At 30.2% G+C, this 21,805-nt stretch overlaps 1 protein-coding gene across 1 annotated transcript in view; it reads right to left on the bottom strand.

Moving 5' to 3' along the window:
* LOC137933745 (organic cation transporter protein-like) overlaps positions 1-20,533 on the bottom strand; it is a 64,908-nt gene extending 44,375 nt beyond the window's left edge. Inside the window, exon 1 of the mRNA XM_068777774.1 lies at positions 20,157-20,533. Within this exon, the coding sequence (XP_068633875.1) occupies positions 20,157-20,262 (106 nt within the window). The 5' untranslated portion in view covers positions 20,263-20,533. The remainder of the gene's footprint in view (positions 1-20,156) is intronic.
* Positions 20,534-21,805: the final 1,272 nt, after the last annotated feature.

Here is a 21,805-nt window from a genome sequence, read left to right as displayed (position 1 = left end):
GTTTATGTACCTAACATCTTCTGTATCTGACAGTAAAAGATCTAGCCTTACATATAATATTCATATGAAGCAGGCATCTATATCCGGAAGAAAAATATTTTATAAGCGAAAATAAATACAGCGCCTGGAACTATGTGGTTTGTTTTAAAGAACGACTTGAAACTTGCAGCCTATGAAAGACGCAACGGTCATTATTTAACTAATTATTTACAAATGAATCTAAACAACTTCATAAGTTTCTATTTAATTTCACACCTGAAATATAGCCATAAAACGACAGTAACCTGTTATATTTGTGGAATTTTTTATCATAAATTTTTATTTATTAGATTTTTTTTATTTGGTACTTGCGAATATCATTAGTATTTGAGACTTTCGGGGTGCCGCTACAGTGTATTTGTAATGGTCCATTTATAAATAAAGCTATTGTGTTAACTTAATTTATATAAAAAAGTATTAGGTTAAATGTTATTTTATTTACTTATGTCAAAGTTTACTAATATAGTGGTGGTAAAGAGAGTTTAACGAATTTTTTTCCATTACAATGGTCAGTAATAATTAATAATTGGTGGCGGCAGGTGGAAGTTTGTTTTTCAACTTCATAAGAGGTAAACAGAGGGACTCGAAGAAACTATTTTTTGTGATGACGACGTAATTTTAATTACTCGGCAACGTTTCAGATTAAACAAGTGCTATGCTCTCCGAATCCTGATTAGTCAGCATACGATTATAAAACATACATATAATGTTGTTGTAATGCATACAACGTTGACGTTATTTACGTCAATAATAATTTGCTTAGGTGTTAACTATAAAGAAAGAAGTGAGTGTCAAATTTTTGTAATAAAAAATAGTCAAAATATTGACCCAAGTATCAAGATACGATTCTGGAGAAGGCGTTGAAGCCACCAAATATCACCATGTTGCATAAGCAAAAATGATTTAATTATTTCAGCTAGATACATTACCGAGTCTCAAAGGTCCAGCTAAGCGTGGTTGGAAATGAACAATTCCGATTTCATCAGAGCTAAAGACTGTGCGTCATACAGTTAAGATCTTTAGCCACTGCTTTATGATTCAAAATAGGTTTTACAGAGTAAGGCATACTTTGAACGTCGTGATAATTTAAAAACTCTAAAACAATCCCTAACATTGTCAATGTAGTTTTTATCCATAAAGACAGTGCGTGATTCTATTGTTAACTGCCCTAAAAGTTTAAAGGACTATATCAAACTAAATGGAGAACATTTTTAAAGATATTTATATATTTATAATATTATTATATTAACTAACACACATGATACTAATAACAAGAAAAATACCCTATAAGAATATTTGTAGTTAGACTAACATATTTTAGAACCTGTTCTTAACAAAAACGTAAACTAATGTAACACAGAGATAAATAAAATTTTTTTTAAGATAACTTATTCCTTCTGTAGACATGGTATTTATGTAACACACCTTATGTATGCTTAGCAATAAAACACAAAAGTTTTTTTATCCCGGATCTACTAATTGAATCAGTGAAATAAAATAGATTCTATTAACAACGTGTATGTAAGTTTGTTGAACTATTTATGGCTTGTATCAATATTTACACAAAAAAGTATTAGCTGGAAATAATTATTTAATTTGAACCTATGTCCGGTATACGACAATTGCCTCATCCCATAAACAACATAATATTCTTCTTGGTAAAAGAAATAACTGTTATTGAATTTAAATGCCGTATATTTAAAATCTGCTCTACAAATCTTCAATCGAATTTGTAACGTTCATTATAGCTTCCAGTTAAAAAAAATGGCGTTCTTTTATTCGTGTCAAATGCAATCAATGTCGGATCAAATAATAGTCATTCATAGTTAGAATTCGCCTATAACCTTGCGAAATTAATTAGAATTTTTTATTATTATCGAACCTTTAATCGGATTTATGTCAATGAAACTAGAACAATTGCATTTAATCAATCGTTAAGAAGCGCAACGACATCTTCGTCATCACGACAAATTGAGCATTTTTAGTTTTCACAAAAAATATTTAAAAAATCTGAAATCGTGCTTTGTTCACTTATTTACAATTGATACAAATTTAAATACCATAAATAATAAACCACATTTTGCTACATTTGCTATATTATGTTTCAATATATTCTCTCCATTTTTCATATGTACAAAATGAGATAATAGTTATGCTGATATCATTTAACCGTGTCTGTTATTAAAATACTTTAAAACGACGATATAATTGCATCAATTATTCAATATCTAGGTTTAAAATTAGCGCTCAGGATAATAGCAGAGAAAAATCTACTTGTTTAGAGATCATGCATATTCAGTTGGTGTTAACAAAAGATTAAGATAAACTTCTAATTCACCCTGATAGCTAAACAATTATACAACCTATTTTACTACTTTACAGAAATCCTTTCTAGTGGTACAATTTGCTTAAAGGCCGTAATTTACATTCAGTTCACAATTCTATCGAAGGCACTAGCTATGTCGCAACATCCAGTCTCTTATTCAGGCCGTTATTAAAAAGCCTTGCAATTGGTTCCGAAGACAAATGTCCTTCTATTATACGACCGACATCAACAAAGCAAGCAAGTTACTATGTAATTATAATTGAACTAAATCAAAACGCGATTTAACTACACACAGTTTTTATTAGACAGTGTTAGTTGTAATGTAAAACGTCTTTTCCTTTTTTAAAAACGTGCAGCTTACAAAATAAGATACATATAGGACATCAACATATTTTCAGATTTGATTTTTAGCACTGATAATTTAACGGTTAATACTACAGATGTTACTCATATTAATAGCCTACATATTACTTAATATTAAAAGTTTATTAATTTTTACAAAAAAACCGTTAGACGATTTTTATTAACCCTAAACATCCCTGTCATACATAAGTCAAAATCAAATTCAGCAACATATTTCTTGAATGTTAGTGTAATTACAAAAAAATCATGTAATATAAATAAAAAATGTGCAATAGAAAAACAGATTAAAAATTATGTTATCGTTTTGTGTTTTATCTCGTCGTTTGTAGTGGCGGCATGCGTCTTTTATATTTTATTATATAATTTATATTTTTAATTCTTCTCCTTCTTAATATTCTTAAATTTATGATCCAATTATAATTATTCAATTCTGTACGCTTAGAAAAATTATTATTTTAAATTCCTGCCTTGAAGTCATCATGATCATCATCATCGTCATTTCAGCTGCAGGAAGCATTGTCCTCTTCATGGTTTGTTGACCGATGTTGATAAGCTCGCCAATGAGACCTAGAGATATGATTAGTTCAAAGCTTATAAATTTCGTACTAATAATATAAAATCTTATTCCTAATTTACCGAATAATTTTAAGCAAAACGCAGACTACTATTCCAAAAGTTGGAAAATCACTTATAGAAGGTATAAGCGTTTTGCATGAACAAATCCGTTGGGAAAATTCAAGCGTCGCATCCTCCGGAGACCACAGCAATTGAAATAATTAAACAGCTTGGAAGTCAATCAAATTTGATACCGCCACGTAAGAGGCCTTAATGAAAGAAGTGATTTTGAAGTTCCTTTCGCAACCTTTCTCGGCACTTTCCGAAGTGATGGTTAAAAATTCTCCGATAATCCGATAGACATAATAACCGATCAAATGGAAGTCGACCATTTTGTACAACCACGAATCGAAATTTTAAAAGCGTTTCAGGTTACAGGGACTCTTGCTTCCAATCACTACTGAAGCTATAAACGCAAAAATGAAAACTACTCGTCAATAAAAAAATTATGTAAGTTTAGTAGCAATTAAGTAAGTTAGTCTATTGTAGTTCTCTTAACTAGTTACCTATAATACATGTAATGTTATAATTGATCTCTCTGGTCTACAAATATTTAATTTTAATAATATCATGGATAAATTAATGAGGAAGTTATTAATAAAACATACATAACATATTTAATTCTCGATGTTACGAACTACTTATATCAACTTGTAGACGAAATCCTTAATGAATGAAAACATTCATGCATTAATTCAATGCCAAGATGCATGACGCAGTGGCACCGCTCACGGACACAGATTCTTTATTAACTGTGGTAAATGTGTTGAATAACAACACGTGCTTAAAACCAACTGTGGTCTAATCTCATGTAACCATTGCACAACACACTTCTTAGTGTTGCGGCGCACGCGTGACATTGACTGCGCTCGGCTGGCCGCATGCTCGCGCGGGTGTTTACGGTCAATAAGCAACCTTGTTGCCAGGGCGACGGGCTGCTTCAGTTGCTAAAAGTCTAGGGTTCCTTTGACGACGTTATGCGACTAATTTTTAATTACTACTTTTTCCATCTAGTCTATGTAAATGTATATACAGGCAATGATTAATTTTAAGAGCTGTAAAGGGGTGGATATATATCTTATTTAATAATAGTAAATAATAATTAATTTCAATATATTGTTTGCCACATGAGACAATTTTACACCAACGTGGGTCAGCTTTTCCTATCAATGTCTTGTTAATATGTGCTATCATACATCTTCAAAAATAAAAAAAATATAAGCTGTAAAAATATTAAACCAAAAAGTCGCTTGTCTGTCCCCACTGTCTTTTCTCAAACATAAAGTCGGTCCAGTATGGTGTTTAGAGGCATATTGATGGCATTTTTTTCATACACACACATTTATATACATTTGTGTGTGTGTGTGTGTGTGTGCGTGCGTGTGCGTGTGTGTGTGCCTGCGTGTGCGTGTGTGCGTGTGTGCGTGTGTACGTGTGTGCGTGTGTGCGTGCGCGCGCGCCTGTTCGTGTGTGTGTGTGTGTATTTCATACATTTAGATATATAAGGGTGTTGAAAAGGTGTAAAAATACTTATTTCAAAACTACAGTTCTTAAGGGTATATAAAGTGGCCAGAATATAAATTTTTTGGCTTCTTAAAATTACTAGGAACAGATTTTGTGTATGAAATTACAATCACAAAAGGCAATGCAAATCACGCTAAGCGAGCGAGGTACAGCTTAAAACTGTATAAGTTAGACCTATGATGTTAACTGTTAACGAAAAGAGCAAACATAAAGTTTACTTATATAATACCTCAAAAACGTCATAACGTTTATGTTTAATTGGAATAGTAATGCAGTAAGTATATTTAATTAGAATTGGGTATAAGTTTTCGATTAATGTTCAATTATATATTGTGAAAATCATTCTTTTCAAAAAAGCTTTCAAGTTTGTTATTTGGATGTTACGGAAAATTTATAGCTAAATTATAATAATAGTACTAATGAATATTTAATACAAATTAAATAATTTTAAGCCTTGTGAAAATGTATTTAGAAGTATAAATTAAAAATGAGAAGGACAAATTTTGAAAAATGTTCAAAAAACTCTTATTAATAGTAATACTCTTTGACCGTGGTAATTAAACAAACTCATCAAGGTAACACCAGATGTTTGATTTTGAGTGTTGTATATTAGTTTTAATTCTTAATATAGAATATATTATGACAATGAACAAGACTTGCCGTTTGTTCTCAAGGATAAAGAACAATTGTGAAATTCTTACGTAGTCTAAAGTGCCATTTTGTTGTCAAATTATAATTGTCGCAGTGGTAGCATGCGGAAAACCGAAAATAATATTTCGTAAGGTTTATTCGTTGACAGATCTATGAATCGGTGAAGCACATGTCTAATTGACGATAAATAACGTGAAAATAGCATTGAAATAGGCAAGAGAGTTTTGTACAGGATGGCACTAATTAAATACCTAATTAATCAGGTGTCCTTTTCTATAAATAATTACATACAACATCTATCGTTAAGTAATCACAGTGATATTGAAAACAGATCAGGCGCAGAATGAAGTAGACTTATTACTAAAAAATATACTTTTTTTAAATATTAGATAAGTACTTAAAATTTCTTAAAGTTATTTTTTGTTTTCGCCACGTGGAAGTAATTACTGCGTCACGGAGTCATGGTCTTGAAGGGTGTCCTTATAAACGTTCAAAGAAAGTTAAGAACGAACGTAGTTAATTAGCCTCCTTCCATGAAGTAGATTAAGAAGATGCTGACAATAATAAAAAAAAAATTCAGCAATGATTCTTCTCTCCAACGATTATCATCATTCTCATTTAGATGTTATAATTCAATATTTTTTATTTATTTATACGTTATCGTACACCAAAACTCTATGTAACAAATCAAAAAGGAAATGTAACAAAATAACATAGATAATAACTAAAAAAATATGTGTTATAATAATAAGTCAGCAGGCATAGCCTACATACATTTATTATTTACACGAGTAATACAACGTATTTATACTGAATGATTTAGTCGGGGCTTGCCCTTCAAAATTAAATATTTTGTGCGCGGATGTGGTTTTGATGCCGGAAAAAAGATTAAAAGACTATTTGAATATTTCTAGCCTTCAGTAACGAATTTTCATTTTAAGAAATATTGGTGAATAACTCATTCTGCTAGATTTTTAAAGAATACAAGACGTAATCTTACAGTTTTTTTATTATCTCTAGCAGAATGCGAATGATTGAAGATAAATCAACATTGATTGGAATAAATCCAAGAACATCGTTAGTATGAAATACTACCAATTATGTTATATTCTAAGATTAATATCTAATATTAAACAAGCTTATCAAATTATTAATTGTTTAATTAATATAAGAAACAACAAAGAACTGTAAAGCAACGTAGCAATAATGTATAATGGCCCACAACTTCACGGTCAAATTCAGTTAGCCGTAACCACTACCCGTTCGACTTGCGCTTTCATTCACTGTGGGCATAAACATTTTGTTGAGCTCGAGTTTTGAGAGGATTGCTGTACAATTATGTATACACATTCGTAAGCTTAATTAACAAGATTAATGTACGAAATATAATAATAAAAATTATAATGGTTCCTTGACACCTTAGTTTTACACATATTTTCGTTTTTATTAATTGCGTTAAAAGCAGTTCATGTTTTAATGTTTTGCAATAATTATTACATTTAATTTGTTCTCAAGGTGTTTTAATTAGGTACATAATTAGTAAGAACATATATTATATAGTTTTCAGCTTTTTAATGCTTTGATGGGATGAAGAATGATAATGGAATATATGTAATATACACTCGGGTGCAACACTAAATCGCTTTTATAAACATTGTATCCCAAACATTATTTATTATATGAATTATTAACCAAAATTTTTCTTTTTCATATTTTGATCAAAGTTTTTAAATATATATCCAAAGACATAAGTAGACAAAATTCTCCTAATGCCTAAAAACCACCTGGCTGGCACCAACCACAGGGCTACTAACTTTTTATAATTTTAACTCTGGGGCAAAAAGTAGTAAAGTGTTTTGTAATGCTTCATCATTTCTGCATCAGCGTTTAGCTTGAAAGATCCAGCAAATGTAAAGCACAGCGGAAATAAAAAATATTGATTATAAATAAACGAGCAGAGGTACAAAATATAATGGCTTGACAGCTAAATATCAATTGATGTTCACCTAGAGGGACATACAGTCGATAAATAGTCTGTAGAGCTTTTCAGCTGTCAACCAAAACGCAAATTAAGTACTTGGAATGGAGAAAGAAAAGGTAATAAGCAAAGTGTTTGCCTAACAATCATGAATGAGGATAAGTGTACAAAAGATCTACAAAGCAATTCTTTTGAAGCTGTCATATCTGGTTCGGGTCTTAGGACGACATAGAGGTTTATTTTTCGATACGTTCGAGTAACTTCTTCAAGAGGACGTTATGATTTTATCTTAGTACAATTTTTTTCGACAACTTTCATGTAGACATCATATAATTATTAATAGAAAGAGTTAAATATATCGTGATGGAGATTCCAGTTCGGTGTCCCAACCTGTATTCCACAGAGCTTATGTGAAGTAAACTTGTTGCCTTGTAGAACGTGGGGAAAACCACGCTCAACGGCTGCAAAGCCCCTGTACAAGCAAGTGGTTTTAATTCATTACCCACTGGTAAAAAAGTTTAAATGTACACATAACTTTTTGTTCTTTTCATCTCTAGTATCTATTAGTTCTTATTTTAAAACTATAAAGTTCCACGATTTTATTTGTCGGAAACCTAAAAGTCACTATGTTATATTCTCAAAGAAGCATTAAAATAACCATTAACCGCACGTTGCGAAAACATCACAAATAAACTTTCGTCGTTTCAACTCAAACGACTCGAGACGCGCTTTACAAGGCGTAGTCCTCTCCTAAAGATATATACATAATCGTCTCGTTTGGCAGGCGGGTTGGCAATCACAATGTGACATTATTGCATCCCGGGCACGCTGCTGTTAATTTTTCAGAAAACTTGTTTGTGAGCAGTTACAATCCTATATAATTAATGCACAAGGTGTGAATTATATAACATTGTATCCCGAAAAATAAACCCGTAAATAAACCTACTATCGCAAGTCTCAGTCATCTACCACTGGGCTACCACTGCTCGTTCAATAAACTTTTAAAATATATTTTTAACTCACTTGAATTGTTTAACTTATGGCATATCTTTACACCCATGTGTAGTTTAAATAATCGATCGCACGAGGAAAATTTTACAAAATAAATTTAAAAGAATTTGCAAGAGCATAACTTTTAAATGAAATTGAATACTGCTGCATCAGCAAAAGTAAGCAGAAATTCGATAAATATTACAAAATGCAATAAATAATTTGATTTAATTTCATAAGGTAACACTCAATTGTTGATACTGAAAATTAAATATATTCGAATATAAAAGTTATCTTCAATTAACAAAAAAAAAAACATTTTCCTTAAAAAGCAAGCGTTTGGTACTAGCTTCTAAATATTCATGAGATCGTGACAGTTTTAGCTAAATGCTATAATCCGTACGCTATCATCAATTTGTTAAACTCGTGCATGCAGACACGCGTTGATGTAATTTACCTACCTAACTGAAAAATTATCATATTTAACTATGCCTTATCATTATATTGTTCCTACATTCATACAGGACATACTATTACCGTAAGGTTAGATAGTATCTGGAAGCAAGTTAAAATAGCAGTGGTCGGGCTACAAAGGGCGCAGAACAGATTACTGATGGGGCATTAAGATTCTGGAGCGAAAAGTATAGATCGGCAACCCTCGGCGTGGTACGACCTTGTAAAAGTCGTCGGAAAATGCTGGATACAGGCTGCTTCTAACTCATAATATTAGAAGTCTATAGGCATGCAGCAGTGACGTCTAATAAAGATTTAATTTAACAAAGTTCTAACTAATATTACTCTATAACATTTTAATTCTATGCAAATGCGATCATATCATTGATATTAATAGTTGAGCACGTTTATTCTAAATTATCAAAGTCATCAAATGTTAATTTACTGGTGTGGTTGATAAGCATTTACGAAAATGTGCTTAAGGAAAATGAAAAAAACTGAGATTGATTTTTAAGTTTGGTACGAAAACATTCACATTGAAATTCAATTTAAACAAACGATAATACGTGGGAAACAGGTTTAGTGGATACTTTTAAATATAGCAAAAAGTCTCTTTTATTGAAAATCATAAGTATATTATAGATTATTAATAAATATTTTTTGTATTTTAGAACTTAACTTTATTTCATCTTTTAATTGTGTAATTCTATATTTTTAATTGATTCAGGATTCGTCATTTGTAAATGTCCATCTGCGACAGCTTTAGTTCACAATATATGAACAAAATCGCAATTCAACACAACGGCCCTTGACTTCTATAACAACTTTGACGTTCTTCGTCGGACCTGTCCTTTAGTTTTAATGATTTATGATGACTGTAACCGACTATTAATTATTTACATTTATATTCGCAGTATGATAATAATTATTTGCTGTAACGTCAAGGTTTTATGTAACTCAAAATAAAAACGAGTACTTATTTTAAAGCTTTGATTAAAATAAAAACACATCAGGTAATTGTTGTTGCCTTGCTTAATAGCTTTGTTATGTTCCAATTTTTAGAACACAGATTCCTCCTAAAGCACGGGCTATATTGCACTATGGTGACCCAAAGTGTTTGATTTTGTTTCATCGTTTGTAGACAGCAGCGAAATCGTATTATTCACACAAAATGTTCGCTAGCCTGCAAATCGCACCCAAATTAGTTCTTTAAAATGCATTTGACTATTAAAAAAACCTTCTTGGAGTGCAAATGTTACGGAATAGTTTATGCTTAAATTATAAAATATTTCCATAAACTTATATCAAAAAACAAATTTGTATTGTTCAAGGCTTCATTATGAGTTTTTAATCTAGACCAATACATTTAAGTTTTACTTTTTGATTTGGACGCATTATTTAATATCAACTTAATTATAAGTTCTTGTTTTTATTAATAAAGCATTTTTATTAAATTCTTTGAAATGATAATAAATACAATTTGTTCTCGAATCAGTATATGATTATTCTGAATACTTGATTCATGGATGTTAAAAAGTATAATAAATATGTAACAAAGAATAATTTATAAATTTCGTACGTATATTAATGCCGTTTTTTGGTCGTTTATTCTGACATAAAGCCAATATTAAAATAATAAAACTGCGTTTAAAAGGTCAAACGCTTTGACTTAAATACAATGTTAATACAACTGATATCTAATAGTAAACGTGAGGTATTTATAATGACAACCTTCAAGTATTACCTATTTCCTGTCTATTGCTGCAATATGAGATTTTATCAATCATGAAACTAACATTTACATCATTTTGAATTGAAATAATTAGCTGAAAAGTGTTTTATAATTTTTAAAATAAAAAAGTGCTTTAAAGTACGTACGTTACGTTTAGTATCTGGCTGCTACAAGTATATTATTTTAAAACGAAAAAAATTTTATCTATATAATGGTAATGAAAAATTTGGAGTGCTAACAGTGACCCGCCATTTATAACTGTTGCCAAAATAAATAAATGTAGTGAAGAAATTCATAAGGTTTTAAAACTTTATACCAAAAAAGTTCAGACATCAAACGCCAAATTTGTAACGTTTGAAGTACTAACCTTATTTAAATAATCTGGTATCAAAATTGATCTAATCGGTTTGTCTTGGTATGCATGAATATATAATGACGAAGGACTAGGATAAAGCTTGTCAAGTATAAAAACATTACATATTTGGAGAAGTTTGAATACTCAACAACTTGAAATACGAGTGCCGCACGAGCTTACTGAAAGCATCCTAATTCTCATTATAGCTTCTAACGATCTAATTATAATCTATCTATATAGCCTGAATGATATCCACGGTAAAGAAATTCAATTTGATTTAAAAAAAGTTTATTATTAAACTGGAAGGAAAAATTAAAAAATGTATTTCTTTTAAAATTTTGTGAGAAGTCTAAAGAAAACAATCTATATTGGTTATTTTTCTCAACCGAATTTATTATACTTTGCACAAAAACATATAGATTAACATGGTAAGGAGCCTTATAAGTAGAAATTTTGCTTTAAACGTCTACCAACCATAATTTTACTATCATTGTCATAATTTCAGCCGCAGGACTTCTACTGCTGATCGTGTGCTTCCTTCATAGATTTCCTATAGGACTGGTTAGAAGCGACCTTTATGCAGTCTTCTGAAGATCTTAACAAAGTTATAAATATAAAACCTTATAATAAAACTTTTTTATCGTTGAATGCAATCTGTTCAAAAAAATTGTAACAAACAGTGTTGAAATAGAAAATACTTAAAAGACTTAATTCAAGATCCACAATATTTGTATAGAGAAATTATTGACGGAATTTTTCACATCTGCATTGTGTGAACTCGAAAAATAACATAACAGTAGTTCACAAAATAACAATGTGTCAAACGTTGATACGTAATCGATTATAAAAGTATATACTATTATACTATTGTTCTAAGTAAACTTTATTCAATTTTCTTGTATACAGCAGTATCTGATGTTCCTTTAAACGTACTCCTTGGTTCTTTGATAAATATAGTCAAAGAAGGTGAATATCAACTTTTATAAAAGAATCTGTCAATTAAATAACCACAATAGAAGATTTTACCTGTAATGAAAAAAAAATCCATTTTAATAATAAGTATCCCTAAACCTAAACTCACAATACATTTTCATCACAAAATAAATTGAAAAAAATTTCTTATTTATTCTTACACTCATACTAACCCATGATACGTGTAAGGATAATCGACGACCGTAGTCATTTCATAATGGAAATTAAATAGGGAATCCCACGCGACCATCCTACAAACAGCCTTCAAAAGTACTGCCCCTACCGGAAAAAGTTAAAACAGACACGTGCATAGATACTATTAATTTATTAAAATTTATGTTTAACCAAACAGTATTTAGTATGCTGTGCATGGGATAAAATGAATTCTTGCAAAATCTTAGAGCTTAAGTTTATCATTCCTATTTTAAAAATAATCATTTACTTAATTAGATATTACATTAATCAGAGAAAATTAGAATATACAAATTAATATTTGTCAAGGAATAATAAGAAACTTGGACCGGCAGTTGAAGTAAGTAAATGTGTAAGATGCTACATTTGTGTACGAAAATAAAATCAAAAACATTGCTATTGGTAGTCATTGACAATGTGTTATATAATAATAAGATGCTTCAATGAGTTAAAGAAATACTGCTATTTACGGGAATTTCCCATCGGTATCGCATCTTATGTTAAACAGTCGACCAGGAAAAAAGGCACGCAAATTGCGTTCGCATGTAAATCACACAAATTATACTCTTACTTGTAACCACTACTTCTAAAAATCGATTATTATAAAGTAAACCTTATCTTATAACTCATAGAGACCTCTCTGTGTTCCTATATCCAATATGTAGTACTTCATTTAACAAAACAAGCGATTATTAAATTAACTCTATTTCATCTTCGTATAACAATCTAATGCAACTAAAAAATCAAATTCATTAAATAATTATGAATTAAAAATTTTCGCCAACGTTTATTTATCTTGCGAACTTGTCTTTTTAGTCTAGTCCATTAACTATTTCTTTTTCATTTGCGAGAGAATTAAGTTGTCACGCTGCCTTTGAACAGGTAGTTCGGCAGGAGCGTGACGATAGCATGGCGATGGCGTGGCTTTGGCGTGGAGGTGGCATTTAAATTTTTCGTCTTGCTCTCTCTCCAAAAATGACACAAGAAATGAGGTATGAGTGACAATCAAATTTTATAAACTTGAATCTAACAAATTACAAGAAAATTTACATTTTTCCCGCTTTATGATCTCTGCACAAGTGAATAAATTGAAAAAATCTCTTAACAATATTTCTAAGACCAAGTAATACTTTTTGTTGAATTTATCCTCATTATTATTATTCAATTTAGCCTTGAGGTTCTGGAGTAGAGACCCCAGACCAACAGCCAAGGACATCCTCCAACAAGGTGGACAGACGATCTTGTCAAGGGGGTAGGAAGAAAATTCAAACCGGTTCACTGCTAGACATACGCCTTTCTCATATATTTACATATATGAGAAAGGCGTATGTCAAGCAGTTGATGTCCTACGGCTGAAATGATAAAACCTCTCAGTTCTAAATTCTCTCAATGCTAATGAAACAGCTCAACCAATGGAATGAGCAATTTACACCAGACGACTTCCTGTGGCAGCCGAAATAGAAGGCTATCCCTAAACAACATCGCTGCCATTCATTGGCACCTAATAGCAAACACTTAACTATTACTTATTATATTTTTCCATTAGAAACTCATTCATAATACATATTAAATAAGAATTTAAACGCATTTACTATTCATATTTAATTTAAAAACAACAATTTTGACTACTAAGCGGGGTAAAATAAGCAATAGTAACTTTAACATGTCCTTTATTATGGATTTTCATGAGTAAAAATATTAAATATCTATTAAAAATCAAGGTAAAGGTAAGCTAAAAATACAATGAAGGCGAAATTATCAATCTCTATTTAGTTTTTCGCCGGCTTTTCGCTGCAGAACTGCGTTCTGCTGCCCAAATTTTGTAGGAGTGACAATACTGACATTTTATGGTTGACGTTTCAAAAGTACTTGTAACAGCCCATTTTAAAAATAATATTTTGATTTTTAATATATACTTTTTTAATATCATAAATAGTTTAATAAAACGTTTGATGTGTTTTTCTCTTCGTGCCAACAATTTGTCAACGATTGATGATTAGGTAGCGACAGAAAAAATCCTGATCTTCATACTTTAAAGCAAGTAACAAAGAAAGAAGCAAATAAAACATATTATTACTGAAATTTTTTATATGTAATGTATGTTTGCAATATTCAAGAACATTTACTACAAGGATATAGTGTTTCATTACGCCTATATGTACTAATATTATAACCAAGAAATAGTACAATAATGGTTTAAAAACAAATTACATTAAATCTTGATTAAATAATTTTGCTATTAGAGACTTTTACGTATTTAGTTAACGTAATAATCTATTTTATTATAATACGCGTACACTTGAACTGTACATACATATAATTTTAAGCATATTTAAGTACCACTACAATAATTTAGATTGAGTATATTAAAATTATCACATCATAAATAACTAAACCAAAAATTAATTTCCAATAATTGAACTTATTAAGTTTATTTTGTACATTTAGTTTGTGGGAAGTTGCTTTGAGTAAAGACAGTCTTACCCATCATTACCAAAATAAACCTAAAATTGCAATTTGCTGTATTACAAAAGTGTATTTGATGTTGTACGAGAATGGAAAAACAAACAAAAAGAGTCATTAAAAATATTATTCGATGGTCTCTTAAACATATTTATTAAGTGAAAAACCTTGAAAAAATGTAGCAACAGCCGGAAGTAGAAGGCTAAAATAATACGTACGCTGAACTGTTTCGAACGAGTGCAAACAAAAGTTGTGGTACATTGAACCATATTGCATAAAAACGTATCGTTAATGAGTCAAATCCAGATATAGATAACTTCAGCCAATAAGCCTTAAACACTAAACGATTGGTCTCATGATACAATTTCAATGAACAGGTGTATTATCTCGCTCACTAACCTTAAGAGGTAAACTTCCGGTGTTTATTCACATTGTACTTTATCACCAGTAATTCTTGCTTTGATAAAAAATTTTAATCATTTATAATTATCGTTAATAATATTCATTGTTGTTAATTTTTAAAGAAACTACTATTAATCTTGGTACTAACTTTTACATAAAGTTATAGATTTTTAAATATTTAAACTATAATAAAAGATAAGACAAATTTAGAGAAACTAAATTAATGTTTTAAAATATCTAAATCTCATAATTATTAAACATTTTACCTTAGATGTATATATTTGTACGATTACAATAAAACGAACCGCCTAATATTTTCCGTAGCAGTGACTATATTTAATTAAATAAGAGTGCTTATTACTGGTGTTAAAATGATAATAATCTTTTTAATTAATAAAATGTTACTATATAAAATTTCCTAAAACTATATAACATAATGTAAAATTTATACTAAAAAAACGATCGCATATCCATCATTGCGCAAAAGTACTTAGTTAAAGATTTAAACCGTGAACTACACGTGACGTAGTATTAGCATATGACTAAACAACCTTGAAAGTGCTTAACTATTGTTCCTTTTTTATAGATAAATGCACGTCGAGTAAAGCGAACAGCATAAAAGCTATAATTACAATTTAAAGTTTGTAGAAAGACTTTTGTGGCAAATGCTAACGTAATTTATGAAAAAGATTCATTAAAAAATTAGAGCAAACACTCTACGTCAAATGAAGCACACATTCAATGGATTGATATTACGCTAGATTTCTTAATACAAAATCTGACGTTGATCCAACACTACTTTTTCGCCGTAAATCATAAGATAATACGTCGCTTTAGATTGATCTCAAATCGGGGCACCATAATACATATATAGGTTGTTACAGTTTATTAACAAACAAAAACACATTTTTTTGAAAGGTGGAGTTAACAAATAGTACACTTATGATAATTAGCAAATATAGAAAATAATTCCTAGGTTAGCACCTTGATTAAATATTTTAGTTATTTTTATGTCACCAAATTTTTATCGTATTATATCGTTATGTATTAAGCACTTACTTGTCACGCACTTATTTTCAATCTCATTTATGCTAATTCAGTATTTTCGGGTATATCCTTATATTATTTGCGAAGTATATACATATAGATTGCTATAAATATAAAGCATTTTTGTTGTTACAGTTACCACTAATCTAAAATATTCCCTGTGAATTTACACCGATGCAATCTTATTGAGTTGCAGTGTTTGTGCAACCTTGATTAATGATTGAAATGAAACAAATATATTTATACTCGTCGGCCACTTCTTACATGTTTACAACATTTAATAGTCGCAACAAACTCAATATGACGTTGAAACTTAACTTGTAATTTGCTTACTATTTTTTTTATGAAAAAAAGTTATCTGTATTTTTTAGTACGACAATTTTTACATAATTATTGCCGTTTTTGTAAAAAAAAACTTGATGACTATTTCTCGAAAAATGTAAATATCAATACAAAATAGTTTCGCCTTTACAAAATATGTACTCGTAATATTGTAAAATATCTCTATAGCATTGTACAAACGCTTGGTTACTTCCACGGAAAAAGCATGGTATACCCTACCATATAGCTCACTGATTCTTGTTGAGGAAAATGAAAATGGAGTTTCCAATTATGATTGGAACAAACAAACAAAAAATACTTACATGGAATACTTAATGAAAACGCATCTACTTTAGATGTAAACTCGAGCGGCTTTGCGGTGACTAGTTATAATTTTTCAGTAGAATAATTTTCATTGACATCCCATTAATATATTGTAAAAATTATAATAAGTAATCATCAACGATGTAAAAATTCGTCAGATTTTTCATTTAGAAGAAACTGCGTCATCTCTATCAGTTATTAAAGTTAGTTTGGTATCATTCAGTTATCTTGGTATCATTTAGCACGCTCGCTTTGCTATTACGATTACTCGAAACCAGATCAGCGCACTGAACACGCAAGTGTAAAATTTACGTTTGAGGTGGCGGTCACTGATTTTCTCATTGAGGTTTTTACGTTTCCATCCTCACAATTCAATAATAAGATTAACTACGTTGAACTGTACAGTCAAAAAATAATACAAAAATTAGCCTAAACCTCGCAGACTGCGAGCAAGTATAGTCAAGTCACATGGTTACAGAGACTTCGCCTCTTGCCCCCTTTCTTATATGTCGAGATAATAAACTATAGTAGTTTTTAACATTGTAATAGGTCGAGATTGTTAGACATTTCTGTCATTTTTTAACAGGCGTTGATTTGAGGAAGGAACACTGTTCAATGATGTTGTAATTTCTTACAAATATCTGATAAACTTTTAAAACTTTACCTGTCAATCATCACATTGTTGTAATCGAACAGTTATCTGAATTTGAACAGGAGTCTTCATTATATGTTTGGTTTTTACTTTCATTATAAATGATATTGTTATTGTAGTTGTAACATGTGATTGAACGAAGCGGGAAGAGGAGGAGAATAATTTACTTTTTTTGTTTATATTAATAATGAATTACCTACTTTTTATCTATTTTTTCTGAATGTAGAATTAGCCTGTAAATGACCGTGGCGCTAATGTAAATGTGTATCATTTTTTAAGTTATAGCGTTAACATATTTAATGTAAGTTATTAGGGTAGTATTTAAGATAATAAATTAATAAATAACAGACTTAAAGTTTAGCATTTATATTATAAACATAAATGAATGAATTATTATAGTTAATACAAGGTATTTCTATCCTTGACATGCCTTGTAAAAGAATAAATAGAATGAATAACTAATCTCTAAGTGTTCGACAAATAAACGAAAAGTTATTCAAACTGTTGTAGAATATACTGTATGCCTAAACTATGAATACTTTGTGGATGGCAAATATTTAATTAAGTGTTAATGATTAACAATGTTTTATTAAAATTTCATTAACATGAAACAACAAGTTGTTCACTAATATAATCTACACCTGCACAACTTTTCATCTGTTGTTATTGATATCGTTCAAAGAAATATCCTTGGTAACAATTTTTATCTATTTTATGTAAATTAAAAAGTCTAGTCCATTAAAATATAAAATGTAGAGTTGAATTTGCATTTGGAATGGAAACAGTGTAGACACATTACTATCTCTCTCTGATTTTTCAAAAAACCCTTTTTTAATATTACCTAATCAGTTTTGGGAAAAAAGTACAGCGACCTAAGGAACTCTCAACAAAGATTATAAAAGACTAGGTCATTTTCAAATAAGTACGTCTTTGGGTGACCATCAATAATAATTTACTCTTTCTAGAGTGTGACTTTCTTACAATGCCATGGATCTCATTTGTTGAATTTATTGGTCTTCAAGCAAAGTTAAAAGACGTCCGACGGTCATTTGATTTGACGTATGAAAACCTAAAGTTCAGGAATATGTGACATTCAAATAACCGGACGTTTTTATTAAATATATCTATAATGTACGGACCTCGTTTCGAGTCGAACATTGAAACAAACTTATTGTTTTTTACACTTTTTAAAATTCCTTCCTTATAATATATTCATCTCCTAATAACGTTTTAAAATAATAATGAATGAAATGCCACAATATTGTTAAAAAATTTCTATCGAACAAAGATAAAACCTGCAATACAAGTTCTACCTCCAATTGTTTCTCGGTACTATTTAGCTTCTCTTTTTGGCAACTAATCAATTTGATATATATAAATTCTAGTAGTTGATTTATGTAAAAAAAAACTTTGTGCGGTTGATTAATTTGTATGGTTATAATAGTAACTAAACTAAAAGCATTTTAGGGTAGTATAAATAAGCTAAACTTTATTTTCACTTCTTTTAATCGTATTTAAAATCACGGGTTTTAGTAAATACAACTAAAGGTACAATTACGCACTGGGTTTTTTCAGATATATTTCTACGTACTTTAGAAAGGGTTTATGCAAAAAACCAGCCTTGTGGTACCCCCACAAATATAACCGAGCGCAGTCATTTTTGATATTGTAATTTTATAAAAAATATCTATATAACATTATAGCACATATACATTATAGTTTCGAATGAAAAATGTGATATATATTAGGCGATATTTAATGCCGCTTACCCAATGGTCGAAGAAAAATATTATTTAACATTAAAACCATATTATCTAATATTTTATAGGGGGTTGACCTCTACCGTGCGTTCTGTTGTGTTTATAAAGCCGTTATATATTCATTTTATTGAATAAGCTAACGTTATTAAGAGACTCGGACATTCTATTGACGCAGATATTGGTGATTAAATATTTAACATTTTGGGGAAGACTGTTTTTTTATGGACTATTTTATTAAAACTGGTTGTATGACGTGATACACACTGAACACGATTCTATGCCGATGTTTTACCACGACTACTACATTCTTTTGTAATAAGCTTGTTTGATATAATAGTTTTTGTATATCAGATTCTCAAATCTAAAACAGGTATGTCTATAATTATTATTCAAAGGTTGACACGTACCGCAGAACAACGAATTTGAAAATGTTAAAAATTAAGCCGGACATGTTTGTTCATTTATTATCATTAGAATTTTTACTTGTATTATACGGCTTCGCTTATTCTGTAATACCTTATATTAAGCTTGTTTCCCAGCTTAATATAAGGTATTCAAGGGCGACCTAAAGAATCTTCCAGGGCGGCTGCTAAAAGCAGATTTATATTAACTAGTGGTTTTGAATTTGTAATACCCCGTAGTCCGAAATTACATTTAGTTTAATGGTATTATTATCCGGGTAAAAATTTATATTTCATATGATTATTTTAAAATATCACTTGATTGAAAGAAGGTATGTAACAAGTGTATTTACACCGATCTCATTTTTATATTATGTCTGTAAATTCTGAAATTTTTAAAAATTGAATAAATAATTATGCTTCAAAATCGCAACTTTTTAAATAAATTGTGAATATAAGTACGTACAAGATGTTTTAAATATTAATGTAGTGTTATGTTAATTTTTACTTCATCACATAACCGAAACGGATTTGGTATTGAGGTGTCATTAGTGGTTTGATGTTATTGTGCGTTATTTTTTAAATATTCCACGTACATTTTCCGCTTTTTCTTCGTTCACCGAGCAGTGGGAGACTGGCCTGTTTCTGCAGCAGGTCCTGGAGCTCGGGCTGCATGTCGACTTCGATATTCTTCGATTTCATATTGTCTATCACAGCACAAACACGTTAAATAAAATATAACATTAAAGCACAAATATATTTTTAAAAATATTTTTGTCCTTTCACCGACAGCGCATAGTTCGGAACTGAGGATAGGGTGGACGTAAAACTGTTTTATAGTAGTTGTTTTCGACCAGAGGCTTTCATTGTTGACACGAGGATGCCAGCAGAGAGCCGCGCGGCGACTGAGACCTGAGACGGTCAAGGGTACAGCAGACCTCAGTTCCGACCACACCGCGTAAACACTTCGACGGGCAGTTATCCCTACCTTATTACACTATCGTTTACTTACGATATTATCTAAATAAACAAAATACCTTGCAATTCTGAAACATTTAAAAAATCAGAATTACACGCTTTTTTAATTTTTACACCTCACGTCTGCTAATTGGCGGTCAACGTCGCTTATCGCCTAATGTTACATAAGAATATTTAAGGATCTTTGTTTGAGTCAGTAATATTTAAAAATTTAATTAAGATTAAAATTTAAAACAGATATGTGTACGTAGTAGGCAAAGAATTTATTGTTAATTCTGATTAATTAACGTAGATTTCATAAATTCGCTGCTTTATTTGTTAATAGCATATTTTTAATGAAAACATTTTTTATCTGTGCTCTTCAATGGTGTAATTAATAGTGATATAATTTACGAGTGTTTATGTTTACGTTGGTTTATTAATATTGATAAAAGGATAATTTAAAGTTTGTTTTAAACTAAAAACGTGGCGTCTAGGTAACGTACTCTTTGATTTTATCTCATGACGAACATAAGGCATTGTGTACGGGTTTGAGGATGCTGCAGCTATTGAATTAGTTAATGAGCTGTACCATTTATTTCTGTAATGAGCGCAAATATAGTGTTGCACAGATAATAAAATTCTACGTAGCACGTACACTGGGATGAATGTTCAGTATCACTTAACATCGGGTGAATGGCTTATACGTCTCGTCTTATTGTTATAAAAATCTTGAATGACCACTTAATGTTGTCGAATATAAACACACTGTTGGTATCAGTAAAATTATTATTTACAATTTGAATTATTCTTCTTACTTTTTTTGTTTATTGATTTTGGCAAGTGGAATCTGAATAACCATGAAATTATTTACAGTGGCCACTAGGATACATAAGATACAAAAGAATGCCAGAAGAGCGCAATCTCATATCAACTAGAATCAGATTAAATGCGTATCATGATATCCTTTAACTTAAGGCTACGAGGGTTTCAGACGCTCCTTGCAAAGACCCTATAGCAAACACAAATATGTTTTTGTAGTCACTTTTAATATATCCTTAATACATATACAGTACTTACATACAGTGCTTAATACAGTACGTATAGCAGTTCTTTGTAAAGCTTCATTATCACTTAAAAATCCTTCACACTTTTAAAGGATTTTATTAGAAGTTTTTGTTTGATGAACTTCTTTAATTTATTTAATGATAATTTAGAGATATTATATGGTAGCATATTTTAATATCATACACAGTCTATCCGTGTATAAACTCTGGCTAGAGCTATT

Source organism: Battus philenor, unplaced genomic scaffold, assembly GCF_028537555.1.
Source record: "Battus philenor isolate CCGP_79_NKW_IND1 unplaced genomic scaffold, ilBatPhil1.0.hap1 SCAF_14, whole genome shotgun sequence".
Classification (NCBI taxonomy): domain Eukaryota; kingdom Metazoa; phylum Arthropoda; class Insecta; order Lepidoptera; family Papilionidae; genus Battus; species Battus philenor.
This window is presented reverse-complemented; position numbering and strand designations above follow the sequence as displayed.